At 32.9% G+C, this 22,068-nt stretch overlaps 1 protein-coding gene across 1 annotated transcript in view; it reads right to left on the bottom strand.

Moving 5' to 3' along the window:
• The window catches only part of LOC108905775 (receptor-type guanylate cyclase gcy-12-like), a 72,073-nt gene that overhangs the window by 5,328 nt on the left and 44,677 nt on the right, over positions 1 to 22,068 (bottom strand). Inside the window, exons 7-10 of the mRNA XM_023455387.1 lie at positions 19,999 to 20,510; positions 2,860 to 3,084; positions 2,539 to 2,774; positions 1,223 to 2,452 (exon numbers count right to left, since the gene is read on the bottom strand). Of these exons, the coding sequence (XP_023311155.1) occupies positions 1,223 to 2,452; positions 2,539 to 2,774; positions 2,860 to 3,084; positions 19,999 to 20,510 (2,203 nt within the window). The remainder of the gene's footprint in view (positions 1 to 1,222; positions 2,453 to 2,538; positions 2,775 to 2,859; positions 3,085 to 19,998; positions 20,511 to 22,068) is intronic.

The following is a 22,068-nucleotide window of genomic DNA, read 5'->3' on the forward strand; positions in this document are numbered from 1 at the left end:
CATAATTTTGACCATTGTTTTAACAAAGTTTCCCAACTAGTCTCGAGTTGATTTTTTGATATTTTGTTTATAACACGTTTCTGAACAATATTCCGCAAAAAAACTTCTAATAGTATTTTTTCCCGAAAAAAGCTATAATGACTGGCCTAATTTGAAAGCTGACATTTTTTTCATGAATTAAACAAAAAACAATTGCTGAGAAAAAAAATTTTTTTTCAAAAAGTCGCTACGACCTCATTTATTAATATTAAGGTCTGAAATTTACACATGTTGTAGTGGAATACTTTTACTTTAATATAAAAAATAGTACACAATGATTGACCCCCCCTTTTTTTTACAATAAACTTAATTTTTTTGGGAACCGCATAATGCTTGCTCTGCTCGACATGATGCACATGGTGGGAGGAGAAAGACTGTGACGCGCTATTGTATTTGTCGATCCTACGTAAAGAGCTGAGTCACAGTCTTTCTCCCCCCACTACGTGCATCGTGTCAGGCAGAGCAAGCATTTTAATGGGTTCCGACAAAATTAATAATTACAGACTATTTTTTATATTGAAGTAAAAGTATTCAACTACAACATGTGTACATTTGAGACCTTAATATTAATAAATGAGGTCGCAGCGATTTTTTGTAATAAAAAAAATTTTTAATTTATTTTACTGTCACTATTTCATGCATCACCCTGTACAGTGTTGTAAAGGCAAGAACGTTTTCAATGTGCACTTAGGGATATTTGTGAATGTATATGCCCCAAAAAAATTTTGTGTTCAACCATACACTTTGGAAATACAAAAGGAAAACTTTTTTCTGAAGTTTCTCAAATTTTGCGTGATTTGAGCGACACGTCGCAGTTTAATAACAATTTCTTTTTTAAATATTGCTTTTATAAAGAATTAAAAATATTGTGTGCTTTAAGAAAATTGGAAAATATTTAGAATTTTCATGAGAATGGACAAACATAATGAAAACTTTCTTTAAAAAAAAAGAAAGAAAATATGTCGTTTTTAATTTTATGATGTAGAACTTAAATGCAGTTTTTTCACATTTATGCTCATTTGTGCATGACAAAAATGGTCCAAAATTGTATCGCTGCAAAGTTGTTATGTTTTTTTTTTCTTCAAGAAAAATTATCTCGCATGTGTTATTTAGGCTCTAGACAAACTAAATGAATAAAAAAAAAAAAATTAAATTAAGTTACAAGAAAACTTTTACAACTTACAACTGAGGCTTAACCGCTTTGGGAATATCCAAAGTATGACCGGCCTTCACAATCTCCAGCACCTGAGCGTTGTTCTTCCCCTGAAACGGAAAACTCCCAAACGTGATGATCTCAAACAGCAACACCCCGTAACTCCACACGTCGGAATGTGTCGTAAACACGCCCAGCTCCAGGCTTTCCGGCGACATCCACCTCACGGGCAACATACCCTTCCTAGTGAACTTGTAATAGTCGTTGTCGAACATCGCTCTGGTCATACCGAAGTCTCCGAGCTTCACGCACCTCTGCGCGTTCACCAGACAGTTTCTCGACGCTACGTCCCGGTGCACGTATTTCAATTCGGCCAAATAACTTAGCCCTCGGGCCACATCCAAGGCCATACTAGTGAGTCTTTTGGGGGAGATCTCTTCCGATTCGTCCGAGTTTTTATTTACGAGGTTTCGACGGGCGAGGAGGTAGGTCTTTAGGTCTCCATACAACATGAACTCCATTATGGTGTAGATCGGTTCATCTTTGGTGCAAACTCCCAGGAGTTTTATGATGTTCTTGTGATCGAATCGCTTCATGACTTCCGCCTCGGACAGGAAGTCGAGTTTCTCCTCGGTCGTCGAACCGAGCTTCAGCGTTTTCACAGCTACGGCGCACCAGCCGGTATCCAAGAGATTTGCTTCACCACCGTACACGGTACCAAAGGCACCTTCTCCTAGTTTACGATTTATAACGACGGACTCCCTGGAAATCTCCCATTTGTCCAGGTCGCTGGTGTTGTTCATATCGAAGGGAAGACCCAGAGCCCTGATGAATTTCCTAGTTTGCTGGACCTTTTTATCGTAGTTTCGTTTCATGACGTAGTAACACACTACGATAAAAACGATTATGATACCAGAAGCGACGGTTACGTGGACGATGGTCCAGGCCGTGTCGCAAGTCACGCCGAATAATCCCGCTAAGAATTGGACGTGACAAACGGGTGGTTTGGGAGTTCCGTCGTCTGGTACCTTTCGGTCTGGCGTGAACCATCTTACGGCGCTTGTATTAAGCTTAAGTTCTCCGCCGAGTATTTCTGGTTTGTTATCGCTGAGATTGGGATAAAACTGGCCGATGTTATGAATCGAGTTGTCGTACCACTGCATTATGTTGATTACGGAAAATCTGGAGGGTCCCCCACGGAATTTTATTCTGCCGGAGACTCCGTAGAAGTCGGTTTCTTCGACCAGTCTCACAAGCTTACTGAAAGGATAAGAGATTTAGTATAATATAGAATGGCATACTTTATAGGTTAAATCTCGCCATGACAGCTACAAAAAAGTACTTACTTTGTGGTGTTCTCGGAATGTAGATCAGACAGAGCCTCTGGGTCAGTTTTCGACAGTTTATCCAGAGCCAAGGCGTAGGTCCAAACAGCATCATAAGCGAAGCCTGCGTAGTCCGATGGGGATCGCGTCCGCTTCAGATAATTTTGTTTCCATTGGGCCACAGTTATATTTTCCTGCATTATGGCATCTTCGGGAGCAAAATAGGCATGAGTCATCGCAAAGTAACCACTGATGGCCTGTTAAAAAAAAACATTTACACATTAAAACGTGGAAGTCAAAAATGTATAATGGTCTATTTTTAAATTTGTACTCAGCAGTCACCTCTTTCATCTCCTGGGTGGTGCAGTTGACGATTTCTGTTTTATTCAAGTTGAAGTAGTCGGTGTCATACCAAGTGGTGTTGAGCCATATCGGCAGGAACCAGACGTAGCCTTGGGCGGAGGTCATTTTCAACTTGTAAGCCTCACACATGACCACTCTAGCGATGTCGTCTACCACGTCGGCGATGATGATGCGCGCCCTCTTGTTCTTCAGATCTTCCAAGTACTGAAGAGAAAATCAAGAATTCATAAATAAATTTTAGTGAGTAATTCATGTTCGCTAGTTATTCTGGATTTTTAAGTGAATTTCATGGAAAAGAAAACAAATTTATATGTATATTCGTCAACGTATTTTGTTTCACGACATCTTCACGACTTTCTCAGGTACCAGGGAATTTTTTGATACAATCTGCATTTACTAATAATCCGATACTTGGCATAAATAAAGATTATTCTTTAAAGGAGCCTGGAAGTGAGAAAAAAAGATAATAAACTTAAACCGTCAGATTTTTTAAAGTTCCTCATTTTCATTTATTTATTTATAAGACCATGAAACGTGTTAATACTGGTTTTTGCTTCAAAAATTCTGAATTGATCAGTTTATAAATAGTATTTCTCAGTAAAAAACCTTGGAAAGTGTCACCAAGGATTATTTTTCACAAAACGTGTTTTTGTAAATCCATGCCCACTAAAGAGAAACTTTAAAATACAATTCAACAAAGTTGCAACCATTTTAATTATGCAATTTTACCTTGTAAGGTCATTGCAAGAATATTTACGGAAACTAGTGCTAGTACGCATGCAGACTGTAGTCTCCATGGGGATTGATGGAAATATTGAAAATTGATATTTACGGGGCACAAAGTTAGGTTAGTGTTAGTGGATGCACTACAATCGTTTGGCAAGTTTTTAAAATTTTTTGCAAGAATCGTCCTTATTGTTTGATTTAATTCATCAGTTCCTTTAAAGAAAAAAAGGAAATTAAAAGAAAAAAGGTTTCAGTTCAAAATTTTGTAAATGTTAGCGCGCGAGCAAACAGCAAACCTGTGCAGCAAACCAACCTTTCGTCGATGTGCGACGTTGCCGCGTTTATTTATGTGAATAATTATACAAAAAATTTAAAAGTTTGAGTAATTAAAATCTTTAATCCTAGCTGGTCAGTCCTTTCCAGATTGTTACATATAACCTATTTCTACACAAATTAGTCTTGCCTAAAATTTGAGCAGTTTCCCCAATGGGGTTACAGCAACGTTTTCATCGTAACAACATTTTTCGAGGCGGTGCCATTAAGCATAATGCTAAACATAGTCAACTTTGATTAAGCATAACTCAGAAACTATGTGGTAAAATGCGCTGAAATTTTGCAAAAGTGTCTGTCATGAGCATAATTAATTGTATTGAAAGTTTCGTAACTAACTCGAATACTCTCCATTTAGGTGATAACTACCTTAAGACAATCTTTTAATGCAATCATACTGTAACATTTTAAATTTGGCGCCGTAAATTGGCATATTTTCTATGGCGCTTGCGATTGGTTGTATGTACTTTTCTGCTATTACTACCGTTTGCTGTTATTGTTTTTGTAGTTGCATTGACGTGGTCCTCTTTACGATGGACGATATAAAAAGAACAATAGTGTACCTAGTGATATGAATAATAAATAATTTCTTTTATGAGTCAAGACATCAGATATAAAAATAACAACAACAATTCAAGCTTCAAATTGTTGCTTTTAATGAGTTAAGTATGTGGTTAAAATTTTGAGACGCCCTATATTTATGAAAAGAATTATATCTAACCTAGGATAACTGTGACAAAAAAATGGATACAAGCCTCGTTTCGTTTCTGTTCAGTTTCATTTTTGTTTAATGGCGCCACCGAAAAAACACTTTACTTTTCAATAACACGAAATACAGAAAAACAACTTTTCTGTACCGAACCAGGTGTTCATGCAAATTTAATCAACAGCAACTGAATCGGAATCGATTATTCGTTATCGTCGTTATGTTCTTCAAAATTCGGGGAACTGGCTAGGAAATCATTCCCTTCGTACGACCTCATATTATATTAATTCTTTGGGGGATGGAAAGGGCGAAGACCTGGGCTACCCGAACCCTAACCGTAACTTTTGATAGAAGCAATCAACGAATTAGGGTCGAAATTATTTTTCGTACTGGTTTTGTTCAAACATGTTTTACGTATAAAATAATTAAAACATGTTAAGCTTTTATCCGGCGTCAAATTGCGTTTAAGAATTTTTTGCGGGAGCAGATTTAAAAACAACATTTTTACAGGACTAGTTTTGGAGGATGAAAAAAATTAAATGGCTTGTCCAGAGTATGAGCATTTAGTGGAAAACTGTGGCGGTGTTTTGCTCATATCCTAATTTTTTTCCTAATAAAGAGTGAAAATATGATGAAATTGAAACAACAAAATTATGGATATCATGTAGGTATGCAAAAATTAACTCTTTGTTAAATTAAGTGACAAAATCTTATCTAATCAGTGGAATTAGGCCGTTAGGTGAAGCACTTCGCAAACACTATTCATGTAACTATTACAAAAAGCGAACTTGTAAAAAATTTAATGTGCAATTAAGTATGTATCTACCGTAAATTTACTAGTATTGAAAGGGCGAAAAAAATTGCAATTATATCGCTAATTACCTAAACAACACTACTTTCTAACGGTTTCTGTTCTTTTCTTCTTAGTTATTGTAATTTTCCCGATTTTTGATTATACATACTAATAATTTTTTCACGTTCAAACTTTAATTCGACTGGAATAATGTGTGTAAATGATAGATCAAATTTGAGATATTCAGAATGACCGTCGATAAAAATGTTGCTTGGTTAATTTTTTTTCTGCAGTTTCTGTACTATCATCGATCTTGGCAAATAGCTAGACAATAACGACAAATTATGCTCTCACGGTTGCTTTTTGATAAATCAGGATGAGATTCATAAAAAAAACAAACCGTGAATATATGGATGGTAATGCATACCTATCTCTCTTTACACGATATTTTTCTGTACCACTTTACTTAGTAGTTAGTATATACAATTTCTAAATTATACATATTATCTCTGCTTTTTGCAATATTTCCCAACCGAAATTTAAATATGTTCAAGATTTCACCACTTTCTTTGCACTTAACCAGTCCTATTATTTCAAAATACATAATAATAAATTACTGTTGATTTCACCGGCTCTAAAGTGAACCAATTATTTTTGCACAACAAAAAAAAATAGAGATCCGATAGCTTTCCTTTTCAAATCGAGAGTATTTTTTTTACTGGCGGCTAATCACCATTAGATTAGATATTTGTAGGTAAGCCAACCTCGGGCACCGTTTTATTTGAGGACATGCGAGCGATATCTATTTATTCGTACGTGCATTATACATTTCGCAAAGGTCAACGGTCAAAATTTGAAATGATCATTGACCCCTCTAATTGAGTTGTTATGCTGTTTGGTAATGATCGACAATCAGGAAACAAATTGAAAGTTATACATATCTCATTTACAAATTTTCGACAGCCGATAATTTTATTTGTTCGTTGGAGAGGAATAATATCGATATTGGCGCGACAGTCAATTTTAATGTTATGTAACTTTTTCAATTTCAAACAAGCTGTCCGGGAATTGACGGGGCCTTACTACAGTTTTTTCAAAGATGACTTCGTCGTTTCTCAAAGACATTCAAAAAATTTTTGGTTAGAGTGGTGTTTGTGCTAGCGAGTTAGTGTGTGTGAGTGTCATAAGCATGAGTGAGAGAAAAGGTGAAACATGTGGCAGGAAAAAAATTAAAATAGGAGGAAATGAGGGTAAATGTGCAATCTGTAAGAAGATTAACGGATTTTATTTTAAAAATGAACTTCAAATATTAAAGAACATTTAAACTGCGGTTGCAGAAGGTGAAGGTTTGATTAAATTGTCCCGAAAAGTTTTGCTGTGTAGTGTACATAAAACTATTTTCATTACTTAAAAGAAAATTAAAAAGTACCTATGCTGAAAGGAAATTATGAAATTATGAAGGGAATATTTAGAAAAAAATAGAATGATGTATATGGAGCAATGACTGCCATGGATAACAGGCCTTACCAAAGATGAATAGAAAAATAAAAAAGTGATATGTACCTTTGATCCAACAGGCTTTATGTATTTTGACGTGCTAAATACGAATCTGAAGTTCGTTTAGCTTAAACACCCCCAAAATTTTAAGTAATTGGCAAAAAATAGTGAAAAATCGCAGAAAATTTGTTCTGAACTTGATTAAGTGGATCTTTTATGTATTTTGATGTGTTTAATTTAATTTAATTTAATAAAATTTTACAAAAATCACTATGTAATAGCAGCGACTAGTAATAGCGAAATACCACCAAAAATAGCAAAAAATTGCCAAAAATCAGGTTAGCGAGCGCGAAAAAATTTGAAAATTTTTTTTCAGACCTTGATGCGTGTTTTTATATGTATTTTGAGACGCTGAATTCGAATTTGAGGTCTAATAGCTGTACCCTCTACAGATTTTGCAAAAAACGCAAAAAAGGGACAATTTAGAAAGAGGTTTTCTAGATTGGATCAAATAAATGTTCTTCTCATAAATTTTATAGAGCCGAATTTGAATCTAAAGTCTGTTGAACCTCATGAAAAATCGTAAAGTATCGCAAAAAAATGGAAATCGTGAATCCCAAAAAAATCTCGAATAAATGTCATGGCTATGAATTACTTTCAAATAAATTCGACTGACTCGACAAGGTTTTCTTTGATGTTTCTAAACTTTAGATTCAAATTCGACTCGATAAAATTGATCTAATCTAGAAAACCTCCCTCTAAATTTTCTCGCTCTCATTAATATGATTTTTTGCTATTTTCAGATATTTTTTGCGATTTTTTTTGCAAAATCTGTGTGTAGCTAATATACTTCAGACTTGAATTCAGCGTATCAAAATACATAAGAAAGGTTAAAGGTGGAAGGAAAGAAATATACAGGGTGGGCCATTAGTGTGAAAAAGTAAAATAACTCCCTCGTTACTCTTAATACAGAAAAAAATGTATATAAAAGTTATACAGAATCAAGAAGCTTAAATTACAAAATTAATNGGTGAAAAATCGCTGAAAATTTTTCTGAACTTGATTAAGTGGATCTTTTATGTATTTTGATGTGTTTAATTTAATTTAATTTAATAAAATTTTACAAAAATCACTATGTAATAGCAGCGACTAGTAATAGCGAAATACCACCAAAAATAGCAAAAAATCGCCAAAAATCACGTTAGCGAGCGCGAAAAAATTTGAAAATTTTTTTTCAGACCTTGATGCGTGTTTTTATATGTATTTTGAGACGCTGAATTCGAATTTGAGGTCTAATAGCTGTACCCTCTACAGATTTTGCAAAAAACGCAAAAAAGGGACAATTTAGAAAGAGGTTTTCTAGATTGGATCAAATAAATGTTCTTCTCATAAATTTTATAGAGCCGAATTTGAATCTAAAGTCTGTTGAACCTCATGAAAAATCGTAAAGTATCGCAAAAAAATGGAAATCGTGAATCCCAAAAAAATCTCGAATAAATGTCATGGCTATGAATTACTTTCAAATAAATTCGACTGACTCGACAAGGTTTTCTTTGATGTTTCTAAACTTTAGATTCAAATTCGACTCGATAAAATTGATCTAATCTAGAAAACCTCCCTCTAAATTTTCTCGCTCTCATTAATATGATTTTTTGCTATTTTCAGATATTTTTTGCGATTTTTTTTGCAAAATCTGTGTGTAGCTAATATACTTCAGACTTGAATTCAGCGTATCAAAATACATAAGAAAGGTTAAAGGTGGAAGGAAAGAAATATACAGGGTGGGCCATTAGTGTGAAAAAGTAAAATAACTCCCTCGTTACTCTTAATACAGAAAAAAATGTATATAAAAGTTATACAGAATCAAGAAGCTTAAATTACAAAATTAATTTTATACATCAGTAAAATCGGGACACGCCACATATTACATTTTTTAATTGGAACACCCTGTATATTTTTAAACATATTGATTCCCGAGAAAATTGTGTATATGGCAATATTTATATATTTTAGTGCGGGGTTGCCAAGTTATGTAGAAACTTCGAATTTTGGAAAAACATGATCTCGAAGAAGTTGTATTAACTTTCAGCTACTAACACACTTGAAACAAAATAATTAGACAGAATTATAGGCAAATGTTAGACAAAGGCTCCTATATATTAGCTAATATCGATATTTTATACAGGGCATTTTTTATAATACGATCATTTTTAGAAAGTTTAAACTTGATTTTCTAAAATTTTTCAAATGAACCCTGTATTTTATTGTTCTATTTTATTCACATATCGGTCCACTTCAAGTTTTATTAAGCATGTTCTATATCTAAAATTGTTAATTTTTAAGATATAGCAACATTTCTGAAAAAACTTTTATTATTTTATAGAATACCATAAATAAAGATTAACTAATAAAATTAACTCAAAATGGAATGATAAATTATGTACTGACAAGTTGACGCCAATGTAACAGGTATTTCCAATGCCATTTCGTGCCACCGAAAATAATAAAAATTAGGTTTTACCAGAAATGTTGTTATATCTTAAAAACTAACAACTTTAGGTGTAGAACATACTTAATAAAAGTTGAAGTGGACTGATATGCGAATAAAATAGAACAACAAAATACAGGGTGTTCCATTTGAAGAATTTTAGAAAATCAAGTTTGAACTTTCTTAAAATGATCGTATTATAAAAAAATGCCCTGTATAAAATATCGATATTACCTAGCTAAAATAGGAGTCTTTGCCTAACATTTGCCTATGACTCTGTCAAATATGTTTGCTCCAAGTGTTAGTAGTTGAAAGATTAATACAATTTCTTCGAGGTCATGTTTTCTCCAAAATTCAAAGAATTTTCTACATAACTTGGCAACCCCGCACTAAAATGTTAAACTGTTTAAGTATACATATTGCCATATATAGAATTTTTTCAGAAATCCATATGTTTAAAAATATACAGGGTGTTCCATTTAAAAAATGTAATATTTGGCGTGTCCCGTTTTTATTCATCGCCCTGTGTGTTTCAAATTAATATTGTCCTTCAGGTTTTTTGTTTCTGTACAACTTTTATGTAAACTTTTTTCTGTATTATGAATAACAAGGGAGTTATTTTACTTTCTCACACTAATGACCTACCCTGTATAAGGAAAGGCTTGATCAAGGTCAGAAAAAATTTTTTAGAATTTTTTTGTGTTCGCTAACGTGATTTTTGGTGATTTTTCGATATTATTTTGCGTTTTTTGATAAACCTGGGGAGAATGGAACTTTTTTATTTTCTGGGCCGATGTATTTTTAACAAAATTCCCGACAAAACAGGATGTTTACATGAATACCCATATTTTTCATGACTTTCTATTCTTGTCTTACTAAAAGTGCGATTTCTTGTCTATTGTCTATTGAACCCCAGCCTTAAGATACTTTGGAGAAGACATGAATCTATTCCACATTTCCGTGAATGGACTGTGTATATCGTCACGGACTACTACGTTTTCTTTCTTGTTTGCGTTCCGCATTGCGATCAAAACGTGTATCGACATCGTAGACGAAAGAAAAAACACAATTTAAAAATCGTTACGTCTCCTTTGACAACGAGAGCCAGACGGCAACGAAATCGGCCACCTATTCCCCGAACGCATTGCATTTTTTGTCTTGGCACAACCCATTCAAGTCATCACCGACAAATAACTTTTGTCGGGTTTCGTGCTAATTCGACGATATTACAACGGAGCGACACCGAAAATTGGCCGGACGATGTTTACAGCCTAGCGTCGTAGTAACCTTGGGGCGGTCGCGCAGAACATTCTTCAATTGATTACACTTTTAATTGGTGTGCTTAATTTCATTCATCTTCTATTTTTAGAGAATCCAAAGCGACCCGAGGACCTTGCGGCACACAATTGAATTCGATTCGTCTGGGCCGTTACGGCCGCAGGGGGAAATGTAAATTTTGTTGAGGAAATCGGGTCGCCGTGCGATTTTACTTTATAATTTATCATTTGTAGGCCGCATAGTTAGGATTTTATGAAAATGTGCGCGATTTTACATAAACATGCAATTAAAATGCTTCAGTTATTATAAATTGTTTAATAGAAAATACACAGATATAATGTAGACTGAAAAAATACAACGTCATTGTCATTGTTTCTCTTTTACAAAAAAAAACAATTGGAAAAATTTGAATTTGAAAAATTGAAAGAAACCCAAAATAAAATAACGAGCGTTCAAATAAAAACGTGGTCAAGTTGGTTCTGAAAATTTGGACGTAGGGCGTAGCGTATAGCAAATGAACTTAAACGTCATCTGTCAAAGCGCTATATCGCCGCTGTCAATTTGAATATTTTCGTTTTAAAAAGCGTTTAAAATGGTGTTTTCTCAAGAACAAAAAGTGTTTATCATAGAGTCCTACTTTAGAAATGGACGCAAGATTGATGGAATATGGAAGTATTCTACTGAGGAATGTTTCATAGAATTTCAAAATCAATTTCCCGGCGTTGTTGAGTACAAAATTTTTCAACTCACAGAATATGAGAATGTGGTCTTCTGAAAAACCAGATAACTTTTTTGTCGAGGGCCCTCTACACGCTCAAAAAATTGGAGTTTGGTGTGCTCTCAATCGAAGGAGGATTTATGGACCTATTTTTTTTAATGGTACTCTTACTGCGCAAAGGTATAGAGAAGAAATTATCCCTCCTTTTGTTAACCAGCTGGAAGAAAACGAAATTACAAACTTTTAATTTCAACAAGATGGCGCAAGGGCACATACGGCAGGCGAGACGATGAATATGTTGAGGGAAGTTTTCCAAAATCGACTAATAAGTCTCAATGCTGAACATGAATTTCCACCGAGGTCATGTGATATTACGCCGTGTGATTTCTTTTTGTGGTCTTACCTTAAAAACACTATTTTTGAACCGCCTATTCCTGATTTAAACCATCTGCAGGCTCGACTTATAGACAAGATTCGTGAAATTAACAATACCCCGAGCTTCTTAGAAAATGTCTTTAATTCTTTGAGGAACAGGTGTGAAAAGTGCTTGGAACAAGGAGGGGGACACTTTCAGCAGCTGCTTTAATTTATTGTTATAACAAGGAGGGGGACACTTTCCGCAGCTCCTTTAATTGTTTGTTATTTATGTTTGCTATCAGGATTATTCTTTAAAATAAAGTTATATAGTCATTAACGTTATTGAAACTGACAGCTGCTATACGTTGAGAAATGAGGTTAAGTTGGTCGCTATAAGCTACTCCCTACGTCCAATGTGTCAGAGCCAACTTCGACCACGTTTTTATTTGAACGCTCGTTACTTATTTTAAATATTTTTTATACAGTGTGTCTACTTTTATTTATTTACAAATACTCAATTCAAGACAATTCAACATTTCTTTTTAATGGCATCGAAAACCGCTTCTTCTGGCGTTACAAGGCCTGCTATGATTTTCTTTTTACCCCCCGAATTTCAATATAAACACTTAGCGATTTTTAATTTAATTTATTTAAATTTAAAATCATAGCAGGCAAAGATGGCCATCTTGAAAGCCGTGAAAGAATCAGAAGGAACGGTTTTTGATGCCATTTAAAACAAAAAAATGCTGTTGAATTATCGTGAAGAATAAAGTTTTCACAGATTGGTACATAAATAAAAATAGACACACTGTACATGTTTTGCTGGTTTGGACCTCGAAAAGTATGAAAATAACTTCGGAGAAAAACAGGAAAAATTAGATTGGTTGTTTCTGTTTTCTTTTTTGGTAACAAAAACATTGGAAAAATTTGAATTTGAATATGAGGAAGTTACATTCAATTTTCTTTTGAAGCAAAATTTATTTAAAGTGCAGAAAATTACTATAAAAGTATGTTTCTATATGTAAAACCCCTTTAAAAAATGTGAAACTTCCCCATTGAAAGAAACTCAAAATAGATAGACGAGTCCAGAGCTCTTTCTTCAAAAAACTAACAATGGTGCAAACCGCATCTCTCTATCTTTTACCGTTTTCGAAATACAGAACGTTTCTCGATTTTTGACTAAACCGACTGGTGCCCTTTTCTCGTTTCTCTTTCAAGATATCTTGAAACGGGTTGAACATTCTACATGCACTTTTTTGAGACACATTCGATGGCATAAAAATAAATGTGATAATATTTTTAGTTTTTGTAATATGACCACAACTTGTTTTTTTATATGGAACACCCTATATTTTATTTCAAAAACGGAAAGAGGGCTAAAAATGCATTACAAAAATATATACTTTACTTATTATTTGCAGAAAATATAAAATTTTCAAAATATCAACGATATAGGGAAAACAATTACTCTGTTGGACTAACTGCGTCGACCAACATTGAATTATACCAGCAATATCCGCGAATGATTATTCGTCGGCGGTCTCGCCAAGGGCGATGATGACTAATAAGTCCGAAACCGGTATGTGTCTGGTAGGTTCGACTGACGAATGATCTTAGTTGTTTACTTTAAACGAAATTTTGACAGGTCAATTAAATTTCCATTAATAATGCCTAAACCACACATAGGCAACTTTACTGGTAAGAGATTGAAAATTACCCCCACTACTTGACTCCAGAGCCCGAGAGGACAGCGAGATGTGTCTGTCCTTTTTTAGACAGAGACAAAATAAATTTCTGTTGTCTCTGTTAGCATTCATTTTGAAATTTAACAGCTGACACCAGAACTTCATCATGATTCATACGTTACAATATAATTTTAGAATTTTCAGAAAATGTAATAATGTGAATGAAGAAATGATACGTGAAACATTACCAATGACATCAATTTACAAATGAACTACATGGTGATTTACAAACAGTGACAAAAAATGAAACCTCGAATTCTTTAGTGAATTTTAAGGTAGGTCTTTCATATAAAGTTTTTGTCTAGGTCGGTTCACTAAAACAATCCAGTGTTAAATTAATATTTTTAATTTTTTATAACATTTTAGAAACTAGTGAGTGAAATAATTTGAAATTAATCACATGAATGTATGTAAATATTGTACAAAATCGGAAGCATTTTCTTAAAAAACAATGTTCCAGTGGCTGAGATACAGGGCTTTATTATGATATTTTCGGATTCTCCTTACAATTTTCTACAAATCACCACCCCTTTATGTTTTTCGAAAAAAAAAAACATTTTCGTTGAACTGAAAACATTGTTTAAATTACAATAGAAACACTTTTTTTAATCTATTATTTAATCGAATAAAGAACATCTCATAGATGATTTTATTTGAGTAAATGCTCAAAAATACCTCAATTTGCGCAAACACAGCCTACTAATGTAACGATTAAACAGCATTGTATTCAAATATCGAAGTGTGTCTTCAGTTCATTTTTTAAGTTTTACTCAGGAAATCAGGCTTTTTTGGAAAAATATAAAAGAATAGTAATTTGTAGAAAATTGGAAGAGGAATGCGAAAATATCATGATTGTTACAATAAAGCAGCGGCATACTTTTTTATTTAGACAAATATACCAGCAATACCCTGCAGCATTTATTTTTTAATTTTCATTATTTGTAAAAAATTAAAATATTTTTTAAATTTTAATACCCTGTATTTTTTTAACGAAACTTCCTAGATAAAAGCTTTATACGAAAGAGCCCTCTTAAAATTCACTAAAGAATACGAGGTTTCATTTTTGGTCAGTGTTTGCGAATCACCTTACGAATATAATGAGAAGTTATCGTATGCCCCTTTACACCCAATGAACTTATCTTATACCCCTCGTATGTGCAATAATTGCCCTTGAAAGTGTTTCTTACTCCAAACACCGATGGCGTATTTAATGCATTTTTTCATTGAGTTGCCTGTCTATTTCTTATATAGTATATCTTATCTATGGCCTAAACTCAGGCAATTGAAAACCGAATTAAAACCGCAGTTTTTCATGAAACAAAGCCAGAGATTCTTCAAATTCAACAATCAATCACGAATATCGCGCTTTTCTTGTGAAAATTGAATTTTTAGTAAGAATTTAGTGTAACATATTATTTAAAGAGGCTTTGAGGACAAACTTTTACGTTATTTTTCGGATGACAATCCTCATTTTTTTTTTTTTTTGACGCAGACCGCCCGACTTGATTGGCCAAGATGCGACGTCCGGTTGCCAGACACTTTGTCCAGTTTAATTTCCGAAGGGGCCGGTAATATACTGCGGACTTCCTCGCACTTACAAAGAAACCTTGAGTCGTATGCTCGATATGATGTATGATGGGCGCTAAAGTGAGAATTTCCTTCCTTTCCTCTAATTGGCTTACACAGTGTGACCCAATTCAAACCCAAAAATGAGCAATGTATGTATTTATTGACTAATTTGATTCGAGGTATTTTTCAAAGATTGAGTTTAAAAATTTGTATTACATTTTATGACATATGAATTCATTTACAGTTATCATAGCCCAGTTCTGGTGGCAAAAATTGGTTAGCAATTTTTTTTTGTTTAAAATCTGACTACTGGAATCTGCATCTCTTCAATGTTGTTTGTACAAAATTTCGTGAAAACATATTCAGTGCATGATGTTATTAGTAAACATTTTATTTGTTTATTTGTACATTGAGGGGGTATGGAATCCAGTGGTGTAACTAAGATTTTAACTAAGAAAATCGCCTGCCAATTTTTGTCAAATTTGACACAAAAGAAAATAAAAGTAGGCTTTCATAACTGAAAATAAATTCAAATCATATGCGATTCAATAAAACGAGAATTAAATAAATCAATAAATATATTTTTTACCAGGGTGTTCCGTTTGAAGTGGACCACACTGTATACAGGGATTACGGATATGAATCTCGGCGATGTCGTTACTTAGGTTTAGTAGCGTAAACCTTGCTTTTTAGATATCTCCAAGTGCTTCCGAATAGGTGGATTGGAAGAAAGGGTCTAATTGAGTGGCCAGCAAGATCATCCGATCTTACAAGAACCAGGGATGAAATTAGGCAATGCCGGACGTGTCACAAATTGTTAGGAATGGTTTTTATTATGAAAAATGGTATTTGGAGTATAAGTGGTTGTGTGGAAGTGTTTATTTAAAAAAACTTTTCTGTATGCCGTGTTTAATTGTGGGTGTAAAGTCGGGCGTGCGGAATAAGAAAGGATTTAACAATTTTGGGAACGCCATGCGAGGCTGTCGTAATCACAAAGCTTCTTTGGAAGCCGAACTAATAGTCCAATTAAATGGGCCTTTAAATCGCAATTTTGGTCAACTTGCCTGAATTTTTGATATAAGTTAGTTTGAGGTAATATAAGAACAATAAGTGACATTAATTTTTTCTTCAACCCTCGGCCAAAGATGAAAAAAGATAAAATAAAGGGGTTTTTCAAGTTAACTCAAAAGGGGTAAAAGCTAGAAAAAGAAGTTTCTTATAAAAGTTGTAGAGCATAAAATTCTACATTCACAAAATGGTGTATTGACTTTTTCTTGTACTATTAAAATTAACAGAGTTAGGGAGACTAGAAGTTACGGGATGATTTCAGAAATTTAAAAAATCATAACAAGTAGAAAAATGAATGAATTTTATATATTTTTTTCCAATTTACTCTTAAAAATACAACCTATCTTTTCAAAGAAATAGATATATTTTTTAATTTATAATAAACAATTTCACAAAGCGAACGTGATTTTTTGTCATAAAACAACATTTCGAAAGCAACTTTTTTTTTATTTTAAATAATCGATCGAATGGCATAGAAAAAAATTGTGTTAAATCATAAAAATTAACGATTAAAAAATTTTGTTTTAACTTTTTTATTAAAAATTATTAAAATATGTATATATCTATTTCTCTGAACAGAAAGTTTACATTTTTTAGAGTAGATTGAAAAAAAAATTATGAAATTTATTCATTTTTCTGCTTGTTATGATTTTTTTAAATTTCTGAAATCATCCCATAACTTCTAGTCTCCCTAACTCTGTTAATTCTAATGGTATAAGAAAAAGTCAATATACCATTTTTATGTAGAATTTTATGCGAAACTTTTTTTTCTAGCTCTTACCCCTTTTGAGTTAAAAACCCCTTTATTTTATCAAAATTACTGCCACTTATTGTTATTATATACCCTAAACTAACTTATATCAAAAATTCAGGCAAGTTGGCCAAATTGCGATTTAATGCCTCATTTAATTGAACTATAATATTTCTATTTTTTATAAAATCTAAATAATGAAAATCCTCACGAACGTCAGTTTTTCGGTAATACCTATTGCATATGTAACTAAAAATTTCCATATTTATAACCGTTTGACCTTGAAAATTTTCGCCTGCGTCACTTTTTTTTTTCTTTTTAGTCAATCAATAAATATGCTTCACCTATTTTCAATATCACGAGCCGCCACTGCATTGCTTATAAAATGTAACAAAACAATAAATAATTGTATTTATAATTGAAAAAGCTTTAAATAAAAAAATTAATCTGCCCTTCCATTTAAAAAAAATTTGGGAGTTGCTGCAAGCCCCCACATAATTAAAAAAATAAACAGATCTCTTAATATGCCCCACTAAAAATAAAAATTGACGTGTTTCAGGAATTTTTGTGACAAACCTTTATTTATTAAGATACAGAATTTGTTTCAGTTAAACTTTCCCACCAGGGCTAGGCTCTATCCCTTACTGAAAGGTGGAAACACCCTCAGTTTAAGGAATAAGCGAACGCTTATCAAGGTGGTACTTCAACCGCAGCTAACCTACGCCTCCACGGCGTGGGGTCACGCGGCAAAAAGCCACTTAAAGTCATTACAGGCTGTGGAAAACATAGCCCTCCGCACGGCCACCGACGCGCCCTGGTACGTAAGAAACACTGACATATTACGAGNCACTAAACAAGAATATGAAGTCGGAAAATGAAAATTCAAAATGGCTGATCCAATATGGTAGACTATTTTTAATAATTATTTAATAACAATTGATTTTAAATCAAACTCGCTTATATTTGTAAAATAGGGGTTTTTGACGTCGCTAAACAAGAATATGATGTCAACAAATGAAAATTCAAAATGGCTGATCCAATATGGCCGACAATTTTAAACAATTTATTTAACAATTATCGATTTTAAATCAAACTCGCTCATATTTGTAATAAAGAGGTTCGAAAAGTGAAAATTATAAATGGCTAAACAGAATTTTATTGAAAATATGTTTTATTTTTTAAAAAACAAATTTATTACAAAACAATTAATTTTTAAATCTCATCGAGTTCTTGCTCTTTTTCAAAAATAACCGGGCAATTAAATTTTAAGCCAATGAAATTGAAAAAAAAAACTGATTTTAAATACAAAATTACAAAATCAAAATCAACGTCCCCTATTATTTATTTGTTCATTAATTATTTTAAAAATTGATCAATATTCATAATAAATATTACGCTCATACATTTACAGGTTTAGCATAAAAGAAAACGAATATAAATACCTTAAATGCAAACTGAAAATTATTTGTAATATAAATAATATTACATTAAAGAATTACAAGTGTACGAGAGTATAACCTCAAAATGGACAAAATGGACACTGATAACTGCGGCTTACTCGAAAACATAAAAATCATATTCTTATACCATTTATAATAATTATTATTATTTAATTCTTATGAACGAAAAACGCATTTAAACAAATAAAACTGTAAGTAATAATCAAATCAAAAGTATACGGTTCCATTTAAAATTTTCAACTTGACCTCTAAATGACCTTCAAGGTCATGATCAAGGTCACCGTTGGATTGCTCACTCCAAACCATGCAACTTTTGTCCTGATCATTTTTTGTTTCAGCAATATTTTCTGAGATAGAGGAGGGGTTCCAAATTTTTTGGACACCCTGTATATATATATTAGACTCGTATCTGTGTCTACATCAATAAGAGAACTTATATTTACAATTTTAGATATAGAATATACGTTTTAAAAATGAACATTAAATCAATTCATCAAAAAACGTTATTTTTTGCTGTTATAACAATTTTCCACTTTTACTAGGTCTTAACTTAATTCTTTGATGGTTTATTACACAAATAAAATTTTTTTTGTACATTATTAAACTATATTTAACAATAAATTTCACGGATTTTTTATGAAATATTTTAATTTTTTGTTATTTTTTGTTTTTTCAACTATTATTTCAATTTTTTAAGAAAAATAAAATGCACCATCTTAAAGTAGAGATTTTAAGCTTTAAAAAGTGTTCTCATAAAGTTTCAATATCATATTTACAACTATAATTTTATATATATAAAGTATGGCCTAAAAAGTTAAATTTGTGATTTTTTAAAATTATTGAATATGTTGGGCTCAATATTTTTCAAATTAAATTTTTAAGATTTTTTCCATATCGCTCACTGTTTCAATCGTCATTTGAAGAGTAATCTATTAAAGTTACAGATATTTATTTTAAAAATTAAAAGAATGACAGCTATTTTATTATTATTGTATAAAATTATAGAATGACGTATCTTTGTATACGTACTATATATTATTTTTTCCTCAAGTTTAAAGACATAAAATTTTGATAGCCGGACGACTCTTCTTTCATTGAAATTTTTGTGAGGTGGATTTGATCAATTAGATTAAAAGTTATAACAAATTTAGTGCAGCGCGCTCGGGGCCGCGCGCTTTTCGAGAGCTATACTTGGGGACCGCCCGTCTCATTTTTCGTACGTTAGAAAAAAAATTCTACACCTCTCAACTCGCATTTTAGAAAAAAACTTTATTAACATTTTTTTATGTAAAATTTCCTGTTCTTTCGAATGGCGCACTTAATTTTTTTTTAAATTATATATTTTTTATATATTTTGCAAAAACTGTAATTATGCAAATAATTTGTTAAATAAATAATTTAGCTGACAACTTTACAAAGCGAAAAATAAAAAGTTCTCCCTTCCAGTAATTTTCGCGAAGTCAAAATCTATCTTGACTCCACTAAGCTGTGAACAGTAAAAAGTTTCCGACCTATATTACTCGTGGTTCTTTATAAAACGGTGTTTTGTCATTACTCTTTGCTTTAACTTTTTACGTCGGAAACATTTTTACACCCTCAACTGTACGAGCACACGGTAATGGAATCACTCACCCTGGTCATGGCCTCGGTTTCCCTCTCCCTGGGAAACTTCTTGTTGGCGATGAACTTGATGCTGTTCTTCTCCAAGTCGTCCTGCATCAGAGAGATGTACTCGGTGTACTTCTGCCCGTCCTCGGTCAGCGCCGCCACCCTCTTCCACCCGAAGTACTTGAACAGGTACAGGTAGACGTGCTGGTAGTGCTTGTTCTCGCCGATGGTCCTGAAGAAGTAGGGGTACTTCTGCCTGTCGGAGAAGCTCGCGCCCTCCGCGCTGTACGAGATCACCATGATGTGGTAGTGCCTGGACACCCCGGCCAGAGGCTCCACCGTCTCCGAGCAGGCGGGACCGAGCACACCCACCAGCTGGGGATAGTAGCCCTCCACGATAAAATCGATGAAGTGCCTCATGACGCTGTCCGCCTTGCACTGGCCATCCTGCACGATCAGGTTGAGGTTGTAGTCGACGAGGATGGTCTTGTTTCTGTTGATGGCGTCGCGGGCCATGGTGGCGCCGGCCACTATGCCTGCACCAACAAAAAATGCCTCGTGTTATGTTGTAGTCCTTTGTATGCCTCGAAAAATTTCGGGGACTCAGAAATACCTCTATAATTTCTAAATATTCGAAATACGTCTTAAATTTTCAAATACTTCGGAATACATATCTCAAAAACTTCTAAATATTTCTAAATGCTTTGAAATACGTCGAAATATTTTCACTACCTTTAGAAAGACGGGCGAGTCCATGAAATTTTTTTCGAGGAGAAAATTAAAAAAAAATAAATAGAATAAAAGCAATCAGGCCGAGTATGTATCCTATTTTATCATAATAACAGTTATGTTATTTCAGGGTTGTTAACGTTAACTGTTAAATATAACGTGCATGTTATTAAGGAATTAAGACCATTTTTTAGCAAATATCGTACTGCAATTTTGTTGTTTTTTTTAAGACGCTTTTGTGTCGACATTTTTAATAATAATTATGCAAAATTATTATAAACAAGAGTCAGTATTACACAAAAATACATATAACTGACAGATGTCTTGAAACAAATGCAAACTCGTACGAAATAACGGGTACGTACGACATAAAATAGTTTGTAACACGTTACCTTAAATTATAACAGTTTCTTAAAGGCAAGGAATTTGGTGTTGCTATAGTTTAACGTACGTGTTATTTGTGTAATGAAAATGAACGGCTTGTTAAATTTACATATACTTGCAGGTTTTATAAACGCACATCGAAGGTAAATTGTAAAATGTAAGTAACTTAGGTAAGTATTTACCCTAAAATTATTGTTAGGTTAATTCAAACGAAGAAGGATCTAACAAGGAAACTACCAACCCGAACTCTCTGATTTCCAATATTTTTATATATGTTGTAGAGTCGGTTGTAAAACTAAAAAATTAAATGACATATTTTTTTTATCGGCGGAAAAACATATTTAGGGGGGTGAAATACATCCTCAAAGTTCGCTCCCCAAAAGAGTTTTTTCTAAATATCTGGGGTTCTAATCAATATTTTGGAATGAAAACCAATGGAAATTGTTTCTTATAAAAAAACAAATGTTTCATATTAGATTCCGTGTTTGGAGGTTGCTACCCTTATTTTTTATTTCAGAAAAATTATATTTTTTTTATATAAAAAAAATCATATATTTGTTAAAAAAAAATAATAATGTAAACAAATTGACAAAATTAAGTTCTTTTTAGGGGGTGAACAACCCTCTAGTGTGCTAAAAATGTCTGTACGATTACAATTAACATTCCAAAATTAAACAGTTTTTACTTTTTCTCTAATCATACGAATAATTTGTTCTACCCCTCATGTTCACCCCCAAAAACAGTATTTCTGTGACATCTTAATATTTTGAAATGAAATAAAATGGAAATTACTTCTTTTAAAAGAAAATGTTTCACAAGTGATTCCGTGTTTGAGGGTTGCAACCCTTATTTTTTATTTCAGGAAAACCAAGTATATTTTCAAACATTTTTTATATATAAAAAATTCATATTGATATTAAAAATATGATTTATGTAAACAAATTGACAAAAATAATTTCTCATTTTAGGGGGCGAACAACC

This window comes from Anoplophora glabripennis, unplaced genomic scaffold (assembly GCF_000390285.2).
Source record: "Anoplophora glabripennis isolate ALB-LARVAE unplaced genomic scaffold, Agla_2.0 scaffold269, whole genome shotgun sequence".
NCBI classification, from domain to species: domain Eukaryota; kingdom Metazoa; phylum Arthropoda; class Insecta; order Coleoptera; family Cerambycidae; genus Anoplophora; species Anoplophora glabripennis.